At 37.0% G+C, this 17,751-nt stretch overlaps 1 protein-coding gene across 2 annotated transcripts in view; it reads left to right on the top strand.

Moving 5' to 3' along the window:
- TMEM267 (transmembrane protein 267) overlaps positions 1-12,710 on the top strand; it is a 41,433-nt gene extending 28,723 nt beyond the window's left edge. Inside the window, exons 2-4 of one of the 2 annotated variants that reach the window (XM_050793483.1) lie at positions 2,764-3,149; positions 10,790-10,967; positions 11,076-12,710. In XM_050793483.1, coding sequence (XP_050649440.1) covers positions 2,838-3,149; positions 10,790-10,967; positions 11,076-11,125 — 540 coding nt within the window. In that variant the 5' untranslated portion in view covers positions 2,764-2,837 and the 3' untranslated portion in view covers positions 11,126-12,710. Of the gene's footprint in view, positions 1-2,763; positions 3,150-10,789 lie in introns of both variants that reach the window. The other variant, XM_050793482.1, reaches the window with a different exon arrangement.
- Positions 12,711-17,751: the final 5,041 nt, after the last annotated feature.

The raw sequence follows: 17,751 nt of genomic DNA, 5'->3' as shown, positions 1-17,751 counted from the left end.
TCAATATCTGGGATTGTCAGTCTTTAATTTTAGTCATCTTAACAGGTGTGTTTGATATCTCAGTTTTTAAATTTGTATTTCCCTAATAATTAATGGTGATGAACATATTTCTTATTCTTATTGTCTATCTATATATCACACATGGTAAAGTACCCATTTTCACATCTTTTGTCCATTTTTGTATTGTCTTTTTTTTATTACTCTGTTTTGAGAGCTCTTTATATATTCTGGATGTAAGTCCTTTATCAGATATAAGATTTAAAAATTGTTTTCTCTTTCTCTTAACATTGTCTTTCAAAGACCAGAAGCTTTTAATTTTGATAAAGTTCAACTTACCAATTTTTTAGTGGATCAAGATTTTGGTATTGTATCTGATAACTCTTTGCGTGACCCAAGGAGACAAAAATACTTTATGGTTTTTTTCCAGAAATTGTATCTTTTTATGTTTTATTTACATTTAGGTTTGTGATTCATTTTGAGATAATTTTTGTATGTGGAGTAAGATATGGATTCAGCTTTATGATTTTTGCATATGGATATCCATTTGTTCTTGTACCATTTGTTGAAAAGAATATTCTCCACTGATTTATCTTTGCACCTTTATCAAAAATTATTTGACCAGGCTGGGCTTGGTGGCTCATGCCTGTAATCCCAGCACTTTGGGAAGCCAAGGATCACTTGAGGCCAGGAGTTCCAGACCAGCTAGGAGTTTGAGGCCTCTCTAGAGATAGGGAGACCTTGTCTCTTTGAAAAAAAAAAAAAAGGCATGGTGACACACATCTGTGGCTGCAGCTACTCAAGAGACTGAGGTAGGAGGACCTATTAAACCTGGGAGGTAAAGGGTACAGTGAGCCATGACTGTGCCACTAAACTCCAGTGAGGCTCTGTCTCAAATTTAAAAAATTGGCCAGGCACAGTGGCTCATGCCTGTAATCCCAGCTCTTTGAGAGGCTGAGGTGGGTGGATCACTTGAGGTCAGAAGTTCGAAACCAGCCTGGCCAACATGGTAAAACCCATCTCTACTAAAAAAAAAAAAAAAAAAAAAAAAAAAAAAAAAAAAAAATTAGCCAGGCATGGTGGTGGGCACCTGTAATCCCAGCTACTTGGGAGGCTGAGGCAGGAGAATTGCTTGAACCCAGGAGGCGGAGGTTGCAGCGAGCCAAGATCACACCCCTGCACTCCAGCCTGGGTGGCAAAGTGAGACTCCATCTCAAAAAAAATAAAATAAAATTGACTAGGTATGTTTGGTTCTATTTCTGATCCCACTCTGTATTCTGTTTTGTTAGTCTGTATGTTTGTCACTATACCAGTACTACACTGTTTTGATTACTGTGCTTTTTTTTTTTTTTTTTTTTTTGGAGACAGGGTCTCTGTATTGCCCAGGCTGGCATACAGTAGCACGATTACAGCCCACTGCAGCCTCAACCTCCAGGGCTTAAGCGATCCTCCCACCTCAGCCTCTCAAGTAGCTGGGACTACAGCCATGTGCCACCACGCCTGGCTAATTTTTTATTATTTGTAGAAACAGTGTCTCCCTATGTTGCCCAGGTTGGTCTCGAGCTCCTGGCCTCAAGCGATCCTCCTACCTCAGCCTCCTAAAGTGTTGGGATTACAGGTGTAAGCCACTGTGCCCAGCCTACTGTAGCTTTATAATAAAACTTAAAATAAGATGGTATTGGTAGTCCTCCAACTTAGTTTCTGTTTTTCAAACTTGTTTGATTCTTCTAGGTCCTCTGCAGTTTTAGAATATATATAATGAGCTATGCATAGTTTTTATTGCAGAACAGAAGTTGATTCATTATGAATAAATCAGTTATTCTTTAGTCTCAGGATTAAAACAAAACAATGTAAAAGAAAAAACTTCATGTGTCACACTTTAGGTAGACAGATATTTTCTAGCTAGGTAAATAATGTCAATATTCTGTGCCACGTGAGAACTCAGCATAGAATTATGATTGCATTTTTATATGAGTTAAGGTTATTTGGTTCAAGGCAACAGAAATGAAATGGGGATTTATTGGGAAAATGCTGGGGTAGCTCATCAAAGTGGAGGGTGAGCTGCAAGATCCAGGGTAGCTCTGAGAACCTTTAGACATTCAACGTAAGTACTCACTGTCTTCATGATTCTATTAGTCTTTCTCCTTTGTGTCTCTCTGGGATTTTATTTTCCTAGGCTATTTCATGTAGTGGAGTCCATGGTCTCCAAGAAGAGGAACTTTCTCTACCAGCTCCACTAAGAAAAATTTTGGAAAGGAATCTGATTAGCTCAGCCTGGGCCACTTTCATTACTAAATTAGTCATCATTATTAGGGAAATGGAAAACTCTAATTGGTGAGCTCTGGAGTTTAATGTGAGAAAGTTTTCCCAAAGGAAGGGATTACTGTTGTCAGAAGTACGGAAAGTAGTTGTTGAGTACACAAACCCAATGGATATTCACTACCATGTACTACACACAGCTGAGAGAAAGAACTATTTGATGACTTAAAGCAATAAATTGCAGTTGGTGGGCTTTCTGAAATTCTCCTTGATATATACCATGTACCCTGTTTTTCCTAAAAAAAAAAAAAAAAAAAAAAAAAAAAAAAAAAAAACAACTAATCTATTCTCCTTAGGCTATGCGGCATATTATATATAACATGTAAAAGTTGCCAGTATTTACATCTTGGTCTTATATGTGAGAAATTATTGCTGATACTGTTTTATTTAAATATTATATGGCAGTCCATAATCTTCATTCATATTTTTCTCTGCTTTCTCCTTTAGGGTACTGGAAATGTAAACAAAAATAGACTGTTCATTCCTGATGGCTTTTAGTCTATACTAACATATTGTTTGTCATGGCATCCGAGACTGAAAAGACCCATGCTTTACTGCAGACTTGTAGCACTGAATCTCTTATTTCCAGCCTTGGTCTGGGGGTATTTTGCCTTGTAGCTGACAGACTTCTTCAGTTTTCTACAATTCAGCAAAATGACTGGCTTCGTGCTGTCTCAGATAATGCCGTACATTGTGTAATTGGCATGTGGTCATGGGCAGTAGTCATTGGAATCAAGAAGAAGACTGACTTCGGAGAAATCATTTTAGCTGGATTTTTAGCCTCTGTTACTGATGTAGACCACTTTTTTCTAGCTGGATCCATGTCTTTAAAGGTAAAAAGCATAGGCTTAATTTTTCTGGTCTTTAATTTCCTTAGCACTATTTTGCTAATCTTTACAGCATCATTTAGAACTAGAGAGGATTTGTCTTAAAATAGGAAACACATTCATTTAACCTTTTTGATCACTTAGTACTTCCCTAAAGATGCACACAAATACGTTGCTAATCAAATTATTTGCCATCACAAACTGCTATGGATTCACATAGAGCAAAGACCCATGAACTGTATGTACCTAAAGAGTTCAGGGCTGGCTTACAGAGGATGTGTTTAGCCAGGTCTTGAAGAAAGTATTAGCAAACCAGCTTAAATTAACAGGGGTCATTCTCAAGGCTGTCCTAGTTCTTTTTGTATCAGTGTACTTTCTTCAGGAGCACACTTAATATTTCCCCCTTATTCTTTATGTTTTACAGTTAGTATGCAGCTCCTAAGTACTCCATAAAAGTTGAATAGCTTTAAGATGATTCCCAGTCCTGAGGAATGACTTGAACAGATTAATTCCCCCAGTCCCTTTTGGGGCCAAAGGCGTGTATTTCAATTGGACTGGCTAGAACACAGTCCCTTGTGGAGAAATTGAGGAATTTCATTGAGGCATTCAGAAGTTTAGTTATATAGCTCACAAATGAACTAAACTTAAAATGTTGGTTCAGATAATATTTTCTAAATGTCAGAAGATTTGCCTACATTTTATGTGTTTATGATCTATAAACATTTCAGGAAAGAAATCTAAATTCATAGAGCAAGGACTTTCTGTTTCATTCACCCCTAGTCTAGAACAATGCCTGGCTTACCTAGTAGATATTCAGGAAATATGAGAAAAGTGAATGAGAAATATTCACTTTTTCCTATTATATGTTGGGTACGAGGTATTTCTCAGAAATTGTTTCACTTATTTAGAAATTTAATCAGTAAAGAATCAGTAATTGCTAATTAAAGACAAACTTTTGTGCTATAGGGAGAGTTAACATATCATTTTGTTTAATATTGAAATAAGAAGATTTGAGTTTGAATCCTGGTTTTTTGGTGTTAGCAGAGTACTTTCCTTTTTTTTAGTTTTATTTTAAATTTTTATGGATTTAGGGCCACAAGCACAGTTGTATAACATGTATGTATTGCATAGTGCAAAGTCTGAGCTTTTAGTGTACCCATCACTCTAATGCTATACAAATAGTATTTTATCTCTCACCTCTTCTCACCCTCCCACCTCTTAGAGTCTTAAGTGTCTATTATTCCACTCTGTATGTCCATGTGTACCCGTTGTTTAGCTCTCGCTTACAAGTGACAACATGTGGTTTTTTAACTTACTATTTCTGCATCATTTCACTAAGGATAATGTCCTCCAGTTCCATCCATGTTGCTGTAAAAGACATGATTTCATTATTTTGTATAGCCAAGTAGTATTCCCTCCAATGTCTATTATTCTACTCTGTATGTCCATGTGTACCCGTTGTTTAGCTCTCGCTTACAAGTGAGAACATGTGGTTTTTTACTTGCTGTTTCTGCGTCATTTCACTAAGGATAATGGCCTCCAGTTCCATCCATAAAATCAGACACGATTTTATGATTTTTGTATGGGCAAGTAGTGTTCCATGGTGTGATTATATATCACATTTTAATCCAGTCATCCACTGATGAACACTTAGGTTAATTCCATCACTTTGCTATTGTATATAGTGCTGTGATAATCATACAAGTGCATACATTTTTTTTTTTTTTTTTTTTTTTTTTTTGAGACGGAGTCTCACGCTGTTGCCCAGGCTGGAGTGCAGTGGCGCGATCTCGGCTCACTGCAAGCTCCGCCTCCTGGGTTCACGCCATTCTCCTGCCTCAGCCTCCTGAGTAGCTGGGACTACAGGCGCCCACCACCGCGCCCCGCTAATTTTTTGTATTTTTAGTAGAGACGGGGTTTCACTGTGGTCTCGATCTCCTGACCTTGTGATCCACCCGCCTCGTCCTCCCAAAGTGCTGGGATTACAGGCCTTGAGCCACCGCGCCCGGCGCATACATTTTTTATACAATGATTTCTTTTTTTTTTTTTTTTTTTTTTTTTGAGATAGGGTCTTGCTGTGATGCCCAGGCTGGAGTGCAGTGGTGTGATCACGGCTCACTGCAGCATCAACCTCTTGGGCTCAGGCGACTCTCCCACCTCAGCCTCCTGAGTATCTGGGGCCATAGTTCACATGCCACCGTGCCAGGCTAATTTTTAAAAAATTATTTGTAGAGGCAGGGTCTCCCTATGTTGCCCAGTCTGGTCTCAAACTCTTGGGCTCAAGTGATCCTCCTGCCTCAACCTCCCAAAGTGCTGGGATTACAGGCATGAGCCAGTGTGCCTGGCAATGATTTATTTTATATAATAACTTATTTTCCTTTTGGAAGATATTCAGTAGTGGGATTGCTGGATCAAAAGGTAGTTCTACTTTTAGTTCTTTGAGAAATCTCATACTGTTTTCAGTAATTTATATTCCCACCAACAATGTATAAGTGTTCCCTTTTCTCTGCATCCTTGCCAACATCTGTTGGTTTTTGACTTTTTGTTAATAGCCATTCTGATGGTATGTGATGGCATCTCATTGTGGTTTTAATTTGCATTTCTCTGATTATTAGTGATATGGAACGTTTTTTCATGTTTGTTGGCTGCTTATTTGTCTTCTTTTGAAAAATGTCTGTTCATGTCCTTTGCCCACTTTTTGATGGGGTTGTTTTTTCTTGTTGAGTTGTTTGAGTTCCTTGTAGATTCTGGATATGAACCCTTTGGCAAAAGAACCCTATTTTCTCCCATCCTGTAGGTTGTCTGTTTACTCTGTTGATTATTTCCTTTGCTGTACAGAAGCTCTTCAGTTTAATTAAGTTCCCTTTTCTTCTTTAAGTTTTAACTTCTTCATCTGTAATATGTGTATTATAACATTACTTACCTTGTGGGGTTGTTGTGAGGCTTAAGTAAGCATGATAAGTGACCTGGCCTGGTAAATATTAACAGTAAATGGTCCAGGCGCGGTGGCTCACGCCTGTAATCCCAGCACTTTGGGAGGCTGAGGCGGGCGGATCACGAGGTCAAGAGATCAAGACCATCCTGGCCAACAAGGTGAAATCCTGTCTCTACTAAAAATACAAAAAAAATTAGCCAGGCGTAGTGGCAAGTGCCTGTAATCTCAGCTACTTGGGAGGTTGAGGCCAGAGAATTGCTTGAACCTGGGAGGCGTAGGTTGCAATTTGCTGAGATCATGCCATTGCACTCCAGCCTGGGCAAAAAGAGCGAAACTCTGTCTCCAAAAAAAAAAAAAAAAAAAAAAAAGGAAAAAACAATAAATGTTAGAGATTGGGATAAGTTATGAAGCATTATAAAATATGTGATTCATAAATGTATTCATCTAGAATTTATTCTTTTATAATTTTTAAAAGCATTTGGGCTGCATAGCATATTTATCCTTTAATTCACTTAGAAGCACTATTGTTAAGAATATGAGCTATAGAGTTAGACAGAACCAGGATCAAATCCCAGCTATGTCACTCATTAACTGCACAGTATGGGGGAAGTGACTAGCCTCACTACCTCAGTCTCCTCTGCTGTAAAATGCTACCTACCATATAGAGTTGTTATAAGGATCAAATGAGATAGTGCACATAAAGTACAGCATAGTGCTAGTATTAATCATTATTTTTGAATTAAGTATTAAAATATTTTACATTCACCATAAGGTGGTATGTGATTATCAGTAATAAATATCAAACCTGAATAAGTATTCATGGCAGTGATCTATTTTTACTTCTGTGATTCCATAATTCCATTTTCTTTCATTATTCATCATTTTTCTATTAATAAAAAAATCAAAGGCCAGGCACAGTGGCTCATGCCTATAACCCCAACACTGGGAGGCTAAGATGGGAGGATCGCTTGAGGTCAGCAGTTGAAGAGCAGCTTGGGCAACAGAGTAAGACTCCATCTCTACAAAAAATAAAAAAAACTGTCCAGGCATGGTGGTGTAGGCCTATAGTTCCACCTAATCAGGAGGCTGAGGCAAGAGGAGCACTTGAGCCCAGGAGTTTGAGATTACAGTGAGCTAAGATTGTGCCACTATACGCCAGCCTGGGCTTTGAGACAGCACAGGTCTCTGTCTAAAAAAAAAAAAAAAAGCTACATTGATATTTTAGAAATCAGCAAACAACAAGAATTTCCAGTTTCTTTTTTAGCAGCTATTAATATAAATAGATGTTAATTCACAAATAAGAATGTAAAGAATCAGTATGGCTGTGAATATATCCAGAACATAACTCAACATCAGGTTATTGCTTTCTTGCAAGTAGTGATTACCATAGGCTCCTTAATCCCATCCTATTGAAAATGTTGTACTTCCTATTAAAAGTGTCGCCAGTCTTTCCAATCAGTTCTATGATTTATATTTTACTAATATGGATTATAAACTAAACCTTTATTACTATAGTACATAAAAGTGCTTTTGTTGGGGGGAGAAATCTGATGCCAGTGTAATACTATTGCCTTTGCAAGTTATTTTACCTTTTGCGTGGAGGCCTTAAAAACTGTTCTTTTATCATTATTACAGTAACAGCTCTACTAAATTGTCTTGAAGCTTATTGAGTCAGTTTTTTAAGATGGGCTCTTGAAATAGATTCGCATTTTTATTTTTAGTTTTCTTAGATCATAGCTTTAAATACTGGTTCCATTCTATTCCTTTGTTTTTCTTTAGGGACTTCAATTATACATATGTTGTTTCTTTTTGCCTGTATTCTATTTCAGCCATTTTCTACCTGACTGTTTTTACTCTTTTCCTCATACTATTTTTATTTTCTTGGTTAGTTTCCTGCATTTTTTTTCTTTTCTTTTCTTTCTTGAGACAGAGTCTTGCTCTGTTGCCCAGTTTGGAGTGCAGTGGTGCAATCTCAGCTCACTGCAACCTCTGCCTCCTATGTTCAAGGGATTCTCATGCCTCAGCCTCCTGAGTAGCTGGGATATGGTGACATGCATCACCATACCATTTTTGTATTAATTTTTTCAATGCACCTTATTAAACTTTCATTTGACCTATTCTCCCTTGGACACATTACAATATAGTCATTTATTAGATTGTTTTTGTTTTTTTCCATACTGAGTTTAATCAATTATTATCTTTTTTAAAATCTTTTTTTTTTCCATTTTTGAACTTCTGATTCAAGATTTTTTTTTATGTCCCCATATGGTTGTTTGAGATTTAATTTAGTTTGGAGTCTTGTGATACAATTTTCTTATGTTTTGTGTAGTTTTTAAAAATTTTTTTTTTTTGTATTTGTTACTAGGAACAGGGTTCAAGAGATTTTTTTATGTGGGGGGGGGGGTTGTTTTTTAGACAGAGTTTCATTCTTGTTGCCCAGGCTGGAGTGCAATGGTGTGATCTCAGCTCATTGCAACCTCCCCCTCCCAGGTTCAAGCAATTCTCCTACCTCAGCCTCCCGATTAGCTGAGATTACAGGCATATGCCACCACGCCCAGCTAATTTTGTATTTTTAGTAGAGACAGGGTTTCTCCATGTTGGTCAGGCTGGTCTCGAACTCCTGACCTCAGGTGATCAGCTTGCCTCAGCCTCCCAAAGTGCTTGGATTACAGGCGTGAGCCATCCCACCTGGCCTGATATTTTTATTCTGTTTTCTATTTTCCTCCTATATTAGCTTTTTACAGATTTGTTCTCCTTTATCACTTTATTTCATGATATTACATGATTATTTATTCTAACATATTCTTGGTTAAGGCAGTGTTGGCAAAAGGACCGATGATGAACTTAACATATTGTGGATATAGAATTTAAAAACAAAGGTGAAGACAAAAGTAGAATAATAATACAGAAATGGTACATGTTCTGATGAAGTAGAAGTAAAACAAAATGTGGAGGAGGAGGCAAGGAAAGAGGAGTGTAAAATAGACTCTTTGATGTTCAGACCATAGGTGAGAGGTAAAGAATACTAGTTTGAGGAGAGGGTCTATAGAATTCCTTGTTCAAGGGTGGTCTGATTTGACAGTGGGACAAGGTACGGTTCTTTAATGAGTAACTTTTTTTCATGTGGTGGGAACACTGTCTGATTTTTGTTTGTTTGTTTTTTGGACAGGAAACTACATTTCTTCCTTTTACTACTACTTTTCCTTTTCACCGTCTAGTCTCCAAAGGGTATCTCCCCCTTTCTTACCATCATCTCCCCCAGAATCAATACCTTTCAGAGTCTTGAAGGTCCACTTTTAAGTCCTTTCCCTGCAGTTAGTGCTCTGACCTACTAGGACACTCTTCAGTATTTTCACACTTAAACTGAACTTCCTAGTGATAATTTTAGATCAACAGTATTTTCACACTTAAACTGAACTTCCTAGTGATAATTTTAGATCAATCTTAGGTTTCCCCTCTTCCCTCTTCAATATAGTTTTTCCTGACTTGGATGGAAGTGTTTGAGAGAGAACCCACTGATCTGGTGTTTAATACTCATGGGTAATTTCAAATATGGGCATTCTCTGGCTTCTATTTATGCTGAGGGTTTAAGATTTTATGTAGTTTTATTTGTCCTTCATGTTTTAAAATATTTTTAGAGGATATGTGCAGAGATTCAGATTTAGACAATCATCACTATTCTCAGCTTTATTTTTGTTTAGGGATTATCTTGCTGCAAATTAGTCTTTAAAGCAGGTGGGAACAAAACCCTACTCATGAATCATTCAGGGATTAAGCCTGAAATTTTTATTGGTTCAGATATTGAGTATATTTTTTGGTAGTGGTTTAGAAATTTACTGAAGTTTGCCGGACGTCATGGCTCACATCTGTAATCCCAGCACTTTGGGAGGCCAAGGTGGGTGGATCACCTGAGTTCAGGAGTTCGAGACCAGCCTGGCCAACATGGTAAAACCCCATCTCTACTAAAAATACAAAAATTAGCCGGGCATGGTGGCAGGTGCCTATGATCCCAGCTACTCAGGAGGCTGAGGCTAAAGAATTTTAACCCAAGAGGCAGAAATTGCAGTGAGCCAAGACTGCGCCACTGCACTCCAGCCTGGGCAACTGAGGAAGACTCCATCTAAAAAAAAAAAAGAAAGAAATTTACTGAAGTTTATTTAACTCAATTTTAGAATATGTATTTAAAATAATATAGTTTTTCTAAATATTGTAAATAAATTCCAAAAGTGTTTATCGCTAATATAAAATGGATATAACAAAAATATTTCCCTCTTTTGCCTTCATTAACTAATATTTTATTTGGTTGTGAGATATCTTTTCAGTGCTCTTAAAGACCGTGGATAATTATATAAAACTTCAAATTACACAAACCATACACTTAGGATATAAATTATATTCACATTGTGAATTTTCTAAGCAAATAATGGGACACTTAAAAAATTAATCACCATATTCCTGAGAACTTGATTTTATTTTTAATGTAAAGGATATCCTGCTCACACTTTTATAGTCTTTATATATATATATATATATATGTTTGTGTGTGTGTGTATATATATAATTTTGGTATATGTATTCTGAAGTGGCATAGAACATGTTTCTTTTGCATGTCCAATAGACTCTGGAAAATATTTTAAAATATTAAGAAGCATGTATAAAATTTTGTTTTGCTAGAAGGGAAATGATACTCGCTATTACTTTGCTCCCTCAGGCTGCTTTGACTCTTCCGCGAAGACCTTTCCTTCACTGTTCTACTGTGATACCTGTTGTGGTTCTGACCCTGAAATTTACTATGCACCTTTTCAAGCTCAAAGACTCATGGTGCTTTCTTCCTTGGATGTTATTTATATCCTGGACTTCACACCATATCCGCGATGGGATTCGTCATGGTTTGTGGATATGCCCATTTGGAAAAACTTCTCCTTTGCCATTCTGGCTTTATGTAATAATCACATCATCTTTACCTCACATCTGTTCATTCATTATGTATTTAACAGGAACCAGACAAATGATGTCTTCAAAACATGGAGTTCGTATTGATGTCTGAGGTAACCACACAGCAGTCTTAGAGAAGCAAATGGCTCAGATGATGATAATTAAGAGTAGCCAACATTAAAGTTAATTTTTAAAAACACAGTTAGGTGTTTATATTATTTAATTATTATAATTCTGGAATCCTCTTTCTCAGGAAGCATGTACAACTTTTTAAAAAATTATACTTGTTATTATTCTACTTCTCTCTTCTATGACAACTCTAGTGCAATATTGGAGTTTCATTTATTCCACAATATGTTTTTATTGTTTTTTTCTGTTTGTCTGGTTTTACTAGTAGTTCTGTTAGATTAACATCCTGTTCATTTTCTGGAAATATACCTAGAATTTAGTCCATTTCCTAGTGAAAAACAGTTCAAATTTAGGGTAACTAATTTGTAAAGAGTTAACATTATATTTGGATCCACATTTTCTTGAGATATTGAAATAGTGAAATCGCCAAATAAATGATATCAATCATTTAACTATACAAATGTATAGTTAATGCTAACATGCATTTATTTTCATATATGTTGATCCTGACTGAAATTTAATTTGCACAATGCTTTATGAGTTATGATTGCTGGCAAAATCTTCAGAGCACTTATGACACATCATTATAATATCTGGTAGCTAACATTAGATCTAGCTTATTATTTCAGAAATTAATTTAGGAAATTATTAAAACATGTTGACTATAGTAACAGTTTACTGAATTAGTATTTTTTTAGTATCTCTAGCCTAAAATCTCATGTGTTGTGTTTTAACTGTTTTGAAAAACATAGGTAAATTTAATATTTGTTAATAAATAACATTAACAAAATACTGATATTTGGATCATAACCATAACATTTGAATTCATACAAAAAATAATGACCAGTAATGTCATTTCAAATGTAAATTCCTGAATGTACCACTAAAATTGTTTTAGTTGCTATCAGTTTGTTTATATACTATTCTAAAATATTTTACTAGTTAAATAATTTTTTAATCTTCCTGATACTGAAAGACAGCGTATATTTTTTTCAAAATAAAGTTTTAGGAAATTTGCTTTTTCCTTTTTCTTTCAGGTTGATCTTCTATTAAAATGATTCCTGTTTATTAGAGAAGGAAAATTTAGTTACTATACATCTTATATTTGCACAGTTTATTAAAGTTAGTGCCCTAAAGTTACCTGCTTTTCTTTGTGGCATATGAGGCATCTGCTGTCTTCAGATTTTCTTACAGTTTTGTGATTTATAGTGCTAATGATTGGTGTGCCTTATTCTCTGAGGGAGGATGGAGGGTTCATAAAGCAATGCCTTATCCACAGCAGATTTTCTTGTATATTAAGTTAAACAGAATTCTGTATAAATTATTATGAAGGTTCAAGTTCTTTAGGGGAGTTTTTTTTTCTTGTTGTTAACAATTTGGTTGCAATCTATTATATTTTGCAATTGACTAGATGTTACAGTCTACTTATTTTTCAAGAGTAATTATTATATAAGTTTGGTTGGTATAATGGTAAATATTATATAGTGGGGGTAAATTTGATTAGAGTTTTTTTTTAAGCTTCTGACTTTAGAAATCCGTGGAAATAAAGTCTGTATCTTGTGTAACAATTCCAGACTAAATTGCAAAACCTTTTCTACTTTTTCTTTCTTCATATTAAACAAATAAATATTATTAAAAATATAGGGCCTTATTTAAGAATGCTACATGGTGACAGGACGCAGTGGCTCACGCCTGTAATCCCAACACTTTGGGAGGCCGAGGCCAACGCTTTGGGAGGCTGAGGCAGGCAGATCACTTGAGGTCAGGAGTTCGAGACCAACCTGGCCAACATGGTGAAACCCCGTCCCTACTAAAAATACAGAAATTAACTGGGCGTGCTGGGTGTGCACCTGTAGTTTCAGCTACTCGGGAGGCTGAGGCAGAGAATGGCTTGAACGTGGGAGGCAGAGGTTGCAGTGAACTGAGATGGTGCCACTGCACTGCAGCCTGGGTGACAGAGGGAGACTGTCTTAAAAAATAAAAATAAAATAAATAAGAATGCTACATAGGCATTTTTTGGGTTGTCCTAACTTTCCTTTAGTAGAATGGGAATGCACTTTTGAACATAACTCCTTGCTTAAACAATACTGCACATTTTATGTGTGGGTTCATCTTGGTTCCTACCTCTACCATCAGAAATCTTCCTTGTCCTCTAAATCAGCAGTCCCCAGCCTTTTGGCACCAGAGCCTGGAGGGACTAGTTTGGTGGAAGACAATTTTTCCACAGATGGTAGGGGAGGGGTGGGGGTGCAGATGGTTTTGGGATGAAACAGTTCCATTTCAGATCATCAGGCATTAGATTCTCATAAGGAGCTTTCAACCTAGATCCCTCACATGCGCAGTTCACAATAGGATTCCTGCTCCTATGGGTATCTGATGCTGCAGCTGATCTAACAGGAGGTGTAGCTCCGGTGATAATGCTTGCTCACCCACCACTCACTTCCTGCTCTGTGGCCCAGTTTCTAACAGGCTATGGACCAGTACCTGTCCACAGCCCAGGAGTAGGGGACTCCTGCTCCAAATGGACCCCAAAATTTGTGATTGCAATGTCTGGAAAACCAGCAACCACCTCCCCATGCCTGCACTTTCTTTTTGCTTCTAGTGAAAGAATTTGTGTCAATACAACATTGTGTTTGAAAGATAGATTGTACTTTATTTGCACGTGTGCATTTTTCTCCATCTTCTAGAATAACTTCCTTCACCTAGTGTTTGTCTCTTTGCTGTTTTACTGATCCAGCCTCCCAGTCTACCATTCTCTTATCTTGAGTTGTGTTATTCATGCTGGCTTCTGGACAACTTCCACCACTGAACTATGTTCTACTCATCCCCCAAGCCCAGCTTTCTTTCATGGTAGGCTTAAGAATCCCTGTTGTGGAGAATGCAATAAAGATACTCCTCAACAAGAGCAACTCCAAGACACATAATTGCCAGATTCACCAAAGTTGAAATGAAGGAAAAAATGTTAAGGGCAGCCAGAGAGAAAGTTCAGGTTACCCACAAAGGGAAACCCATCAGACTAACAGCAGATCTCTCAGCAGAAACTCTCCAAGGCAGAAGAGAGTGGGGGCCAATATTCAACATTCTTAAAGAATTTTCAACCCAGAATTTCATATTCAGCCAAATTAAGCTTCATAAGTGGAGGAGAAATAAAATCCTTTACAGACAAACACATGCTGAGAGATTCTATCACCACCAGGCCTGCCTTACAAGAGCTCCTGAAGGAAGCATTAAATATGGAAAGGAACAACCAGTACCAGCCACTGCAAAAACATGGCAAATTGTAAAGACCCTCTATGCTAGGAAGATACTGCATCAACTAACGAGCAAAATAACCAGCTAATATCATAATGTCAGGATCAAATTCATACATAACAATATTAACCTTAAATGCAAATGGGCTAAATGTTCCAATTAAAAGACACAGACTGGCAAATTGAATAAAGAGTCAAGACCCATCAGTTTCCTGTATTCAAGAGACCCATCTCACATGCAGAGACACACATAGGCTCAAAATAAAGGGATGGAGGAAGATCTACCAAGCAAATGGGAAATGAAAAAAAGCAGGGGTTGCAATCTTAGTCTCTGATAAAACAGACTTTAAACCAACAAAGATCAAAAGAAACAAAGAAGGCCATTACATAATACTAAAGGAATCAATTCAAGAAGAAGAGCTAACTATCCTAAATATATACGCACCCAATATAGGAGCACCCAGATTCATAAAGCAAGTCCTTAGAGACTTACAAAGAGACTTAGATTCCCAAACAATAGTAATGGGAAATTTTAACACCCCACTGTCAACATCAGACAGAGCAACAAGACAGAAAGTTAACAAGGATGTCCAGGAATTGAACTCAGCTCTGCACCAAGCAGACCTAATAGACATCTACAGAACTCTCCACCGCAAATCAACAGAATATACGTTTTTCTCAGCAACACATCACACTTATTCCAAAACTGACCACATGGTTGGAAATAAAGCACTCCTCAGCAAATGTAAAAGAACACAAATTACAATGAACTCTCTCTCAGACCACAGTGCAATCAAACTAGAACTCAGGATTAAGAAACTCACTCAAAACCACTCAACTGCATGGAAACTGAACAACCTGCTCCTGAATGACTACTGGGTACATAATAAAATGAAAGCAGAAATAAAAATGTTGTTTGAAACCAGTGAGAACAAATACACAACATACCAGAATCTCTGGGACACATTTAAAGCAGTGTGTAGAGGGAAATTTGTAGCACTAAATGCCCACAAGAGAAAGCAGGAAAGATCTAAAATTGACACCCTAACATCACAATTAAAAGAACTAGAGAAGCAAGAGCAAACATATTCAAAACTAGTAGAAGGCAAGAAATAACTAAGATCAGAGCAGAACTGAAGGAGATAGAGACACAACAAACCCTTCAAAAAATCAATGAATCCAGGAGCTGGTTTTTTGAAAAGATCAACAAAATTGATAGACTGCTAGCAAGACTAATAAATAAGAAAAGAGAGAAGAATCAAATAAACACAATAAAAAATGATGAAGGGGATATTACCACCAACCCCACAGAAATACAAACTACCATCAGAATACTATAAACACCTCTATGAAAATAAACTAGAAAATCTAGAAGAAATGGCTAAATTCCTGGACACATACACCCTCCCAAGACTAAACCAGGAAGAAGTTGAATCCCTGAATAGACCAATAACAGGCTCTGAAATTGAGGCAATAATTAATAGCCTACCAAACAAAAAAGTCCAGGACCAGACGGATTCATAGCTGAATTCTACCAGAGGTACAAAGAGGAGCTGGTACCATTCCTTCTGAAACTATTCCAATCAATAGAAACAGAGGGAATCCTCCCTAATCCATTCTGTGAGGCCAGTATCATCCTGATACCAAAGCCTGGCAGAGACCAACAAAAAAAAGAGAATTTTAGACCAATATCCCTGATGAACATCGATGCAAAAATCCTCAATAAAATACGGGCAAACCAAATCGAGCAGCACATCAAAAAGCTTATCTTCCATGATCAAGTTGGCTTCATTCCTGGGATGCAAGGCTAGTTCAACATACGCAAATCAATAAACATAATCCATCATATAAACAGAACCAAAGACAAAAACCACATGATTATCTCAATAGATGCAGAAAAGGCCTTTGACAAAATTCAAAAGCCCTTCATGCTAAAATCTCTCAATAAAATAGGCATTGATGGAACGTATCTCAAAACAGTAAGAGCTATTTATGACAAACCCACAGCCAATATCATAAAGAATGGGCAAAAACTGGAAGCATTCCCTTTGAAAACGGGCACAAGACAGGGATGCCCTCTCTCACCGCTCCTATTCAACATAGTGTTGGACAGGGCAATCAGGCAAGAGAAAGAAATAAAGGGTATTCAGTTAGGAAAAAAAGAAGTCAAATTGTCCCTGTTTGCAGATGACATGATTATATATTTAGAAAACCCCATCATCGCAGCCCAAAATCTCCTTAAGCTGATGCAACTTCAGCAAAGTCTCAGGATACAAAATCAATGTGCAAAAATCACAAGCATTCCTATACACCAATAACCAACAAACAGAAAGCAAAATCATGAGTGAGCTCCCATTCACAATTACTACAAAGAGAACAAAATACCTAGGAATCCAACTAACAAGGGATGTGAAGAACCTCTTCAAGGAGAACTACAAACCACTGCTCAATGAAATAAAAGAGGACACAAACAAACGGAAGAACATTCCATGCTCATGGATAGGAAGACTCAATATCGTGAAAATGTCCATACTGCCCAAGGTAATTTATAGATTCAGTGCCATCCCCATCAAGCTGCCAATGAATTTCTTCACGGAATTGGAAAAAACTACTTTAAAGTTCATATGGAACCAAAAAAGAACCCGCATTGCCAAGACAATCCTAAGCAAAAAGAACAAAGCTAGAGGCATCACGCTACCTGACTTCAAACTATACTACAAGGCTACAATAACCAAGACAGCATGGTACTGGTACCAAAATAGAGATATAGACCAATGGAAATGAACAGAGCCCTCGAAAATAATACCACACATCTACAGCCATCTGATCTTTGACAAACCTGACAAAAACAAGAAATGGGTAAGGATTCCCTATTTAATAAATGATGCTGGGAAGACTGGCTAGCCATAAGTAGAAAGCTGAAACTGGATCCCTTCCTTACACCTTATACAAAAATTAATTCAAGATGTATTAAAGACTTAAATGTTAGACCTAATACCATAAAAACCCTAGAAGAAAACGTAGACAATACCATTGAGGCCATAGGGATGGGCAAGGACTTCTTTACTAAAATACCAAAAGCAATGACAACAAAAGCCAAAATTGGCAAATGGGATCTAATTAAACTAAAGAAATTCTGCCCAGCAAAAGAAACTACCATAAGAGTGAGCAGGCAACCTACAGAATGGGAGAAAAATTTTTACAATCTACCCATCTGACAAAGGACTAATATCCAGAATCTACAAAGAACTTAAACAAATTTACAAGAAAAAATCAACCCCATTAAAAAGTGGACAAAGGATATGAACAGACACTTTTTAAAAGAAGATATTTATGCAACCAACAGACACGTGAAAAA

Source organism: Macaca thibetana, chromosome 6 (assembly GCF_024542745.1).
Source record: "Macaca thibetana thibetana isolate TM-01 chromosome 6, ASM2454274v1, whole genome shotgun sequence".
In the NCBI taxonomy this organism is placed as follows: Eukaryota; Metazoa; Chordata; class Mammalia; order Primates; family Cercopithecidae; genus Macaca; species Macaca thibetana.
Note: the sequence above shows the minus strand (reverse complement) of the source record. Positions and strands in the feature narration are given on the sequence as shown.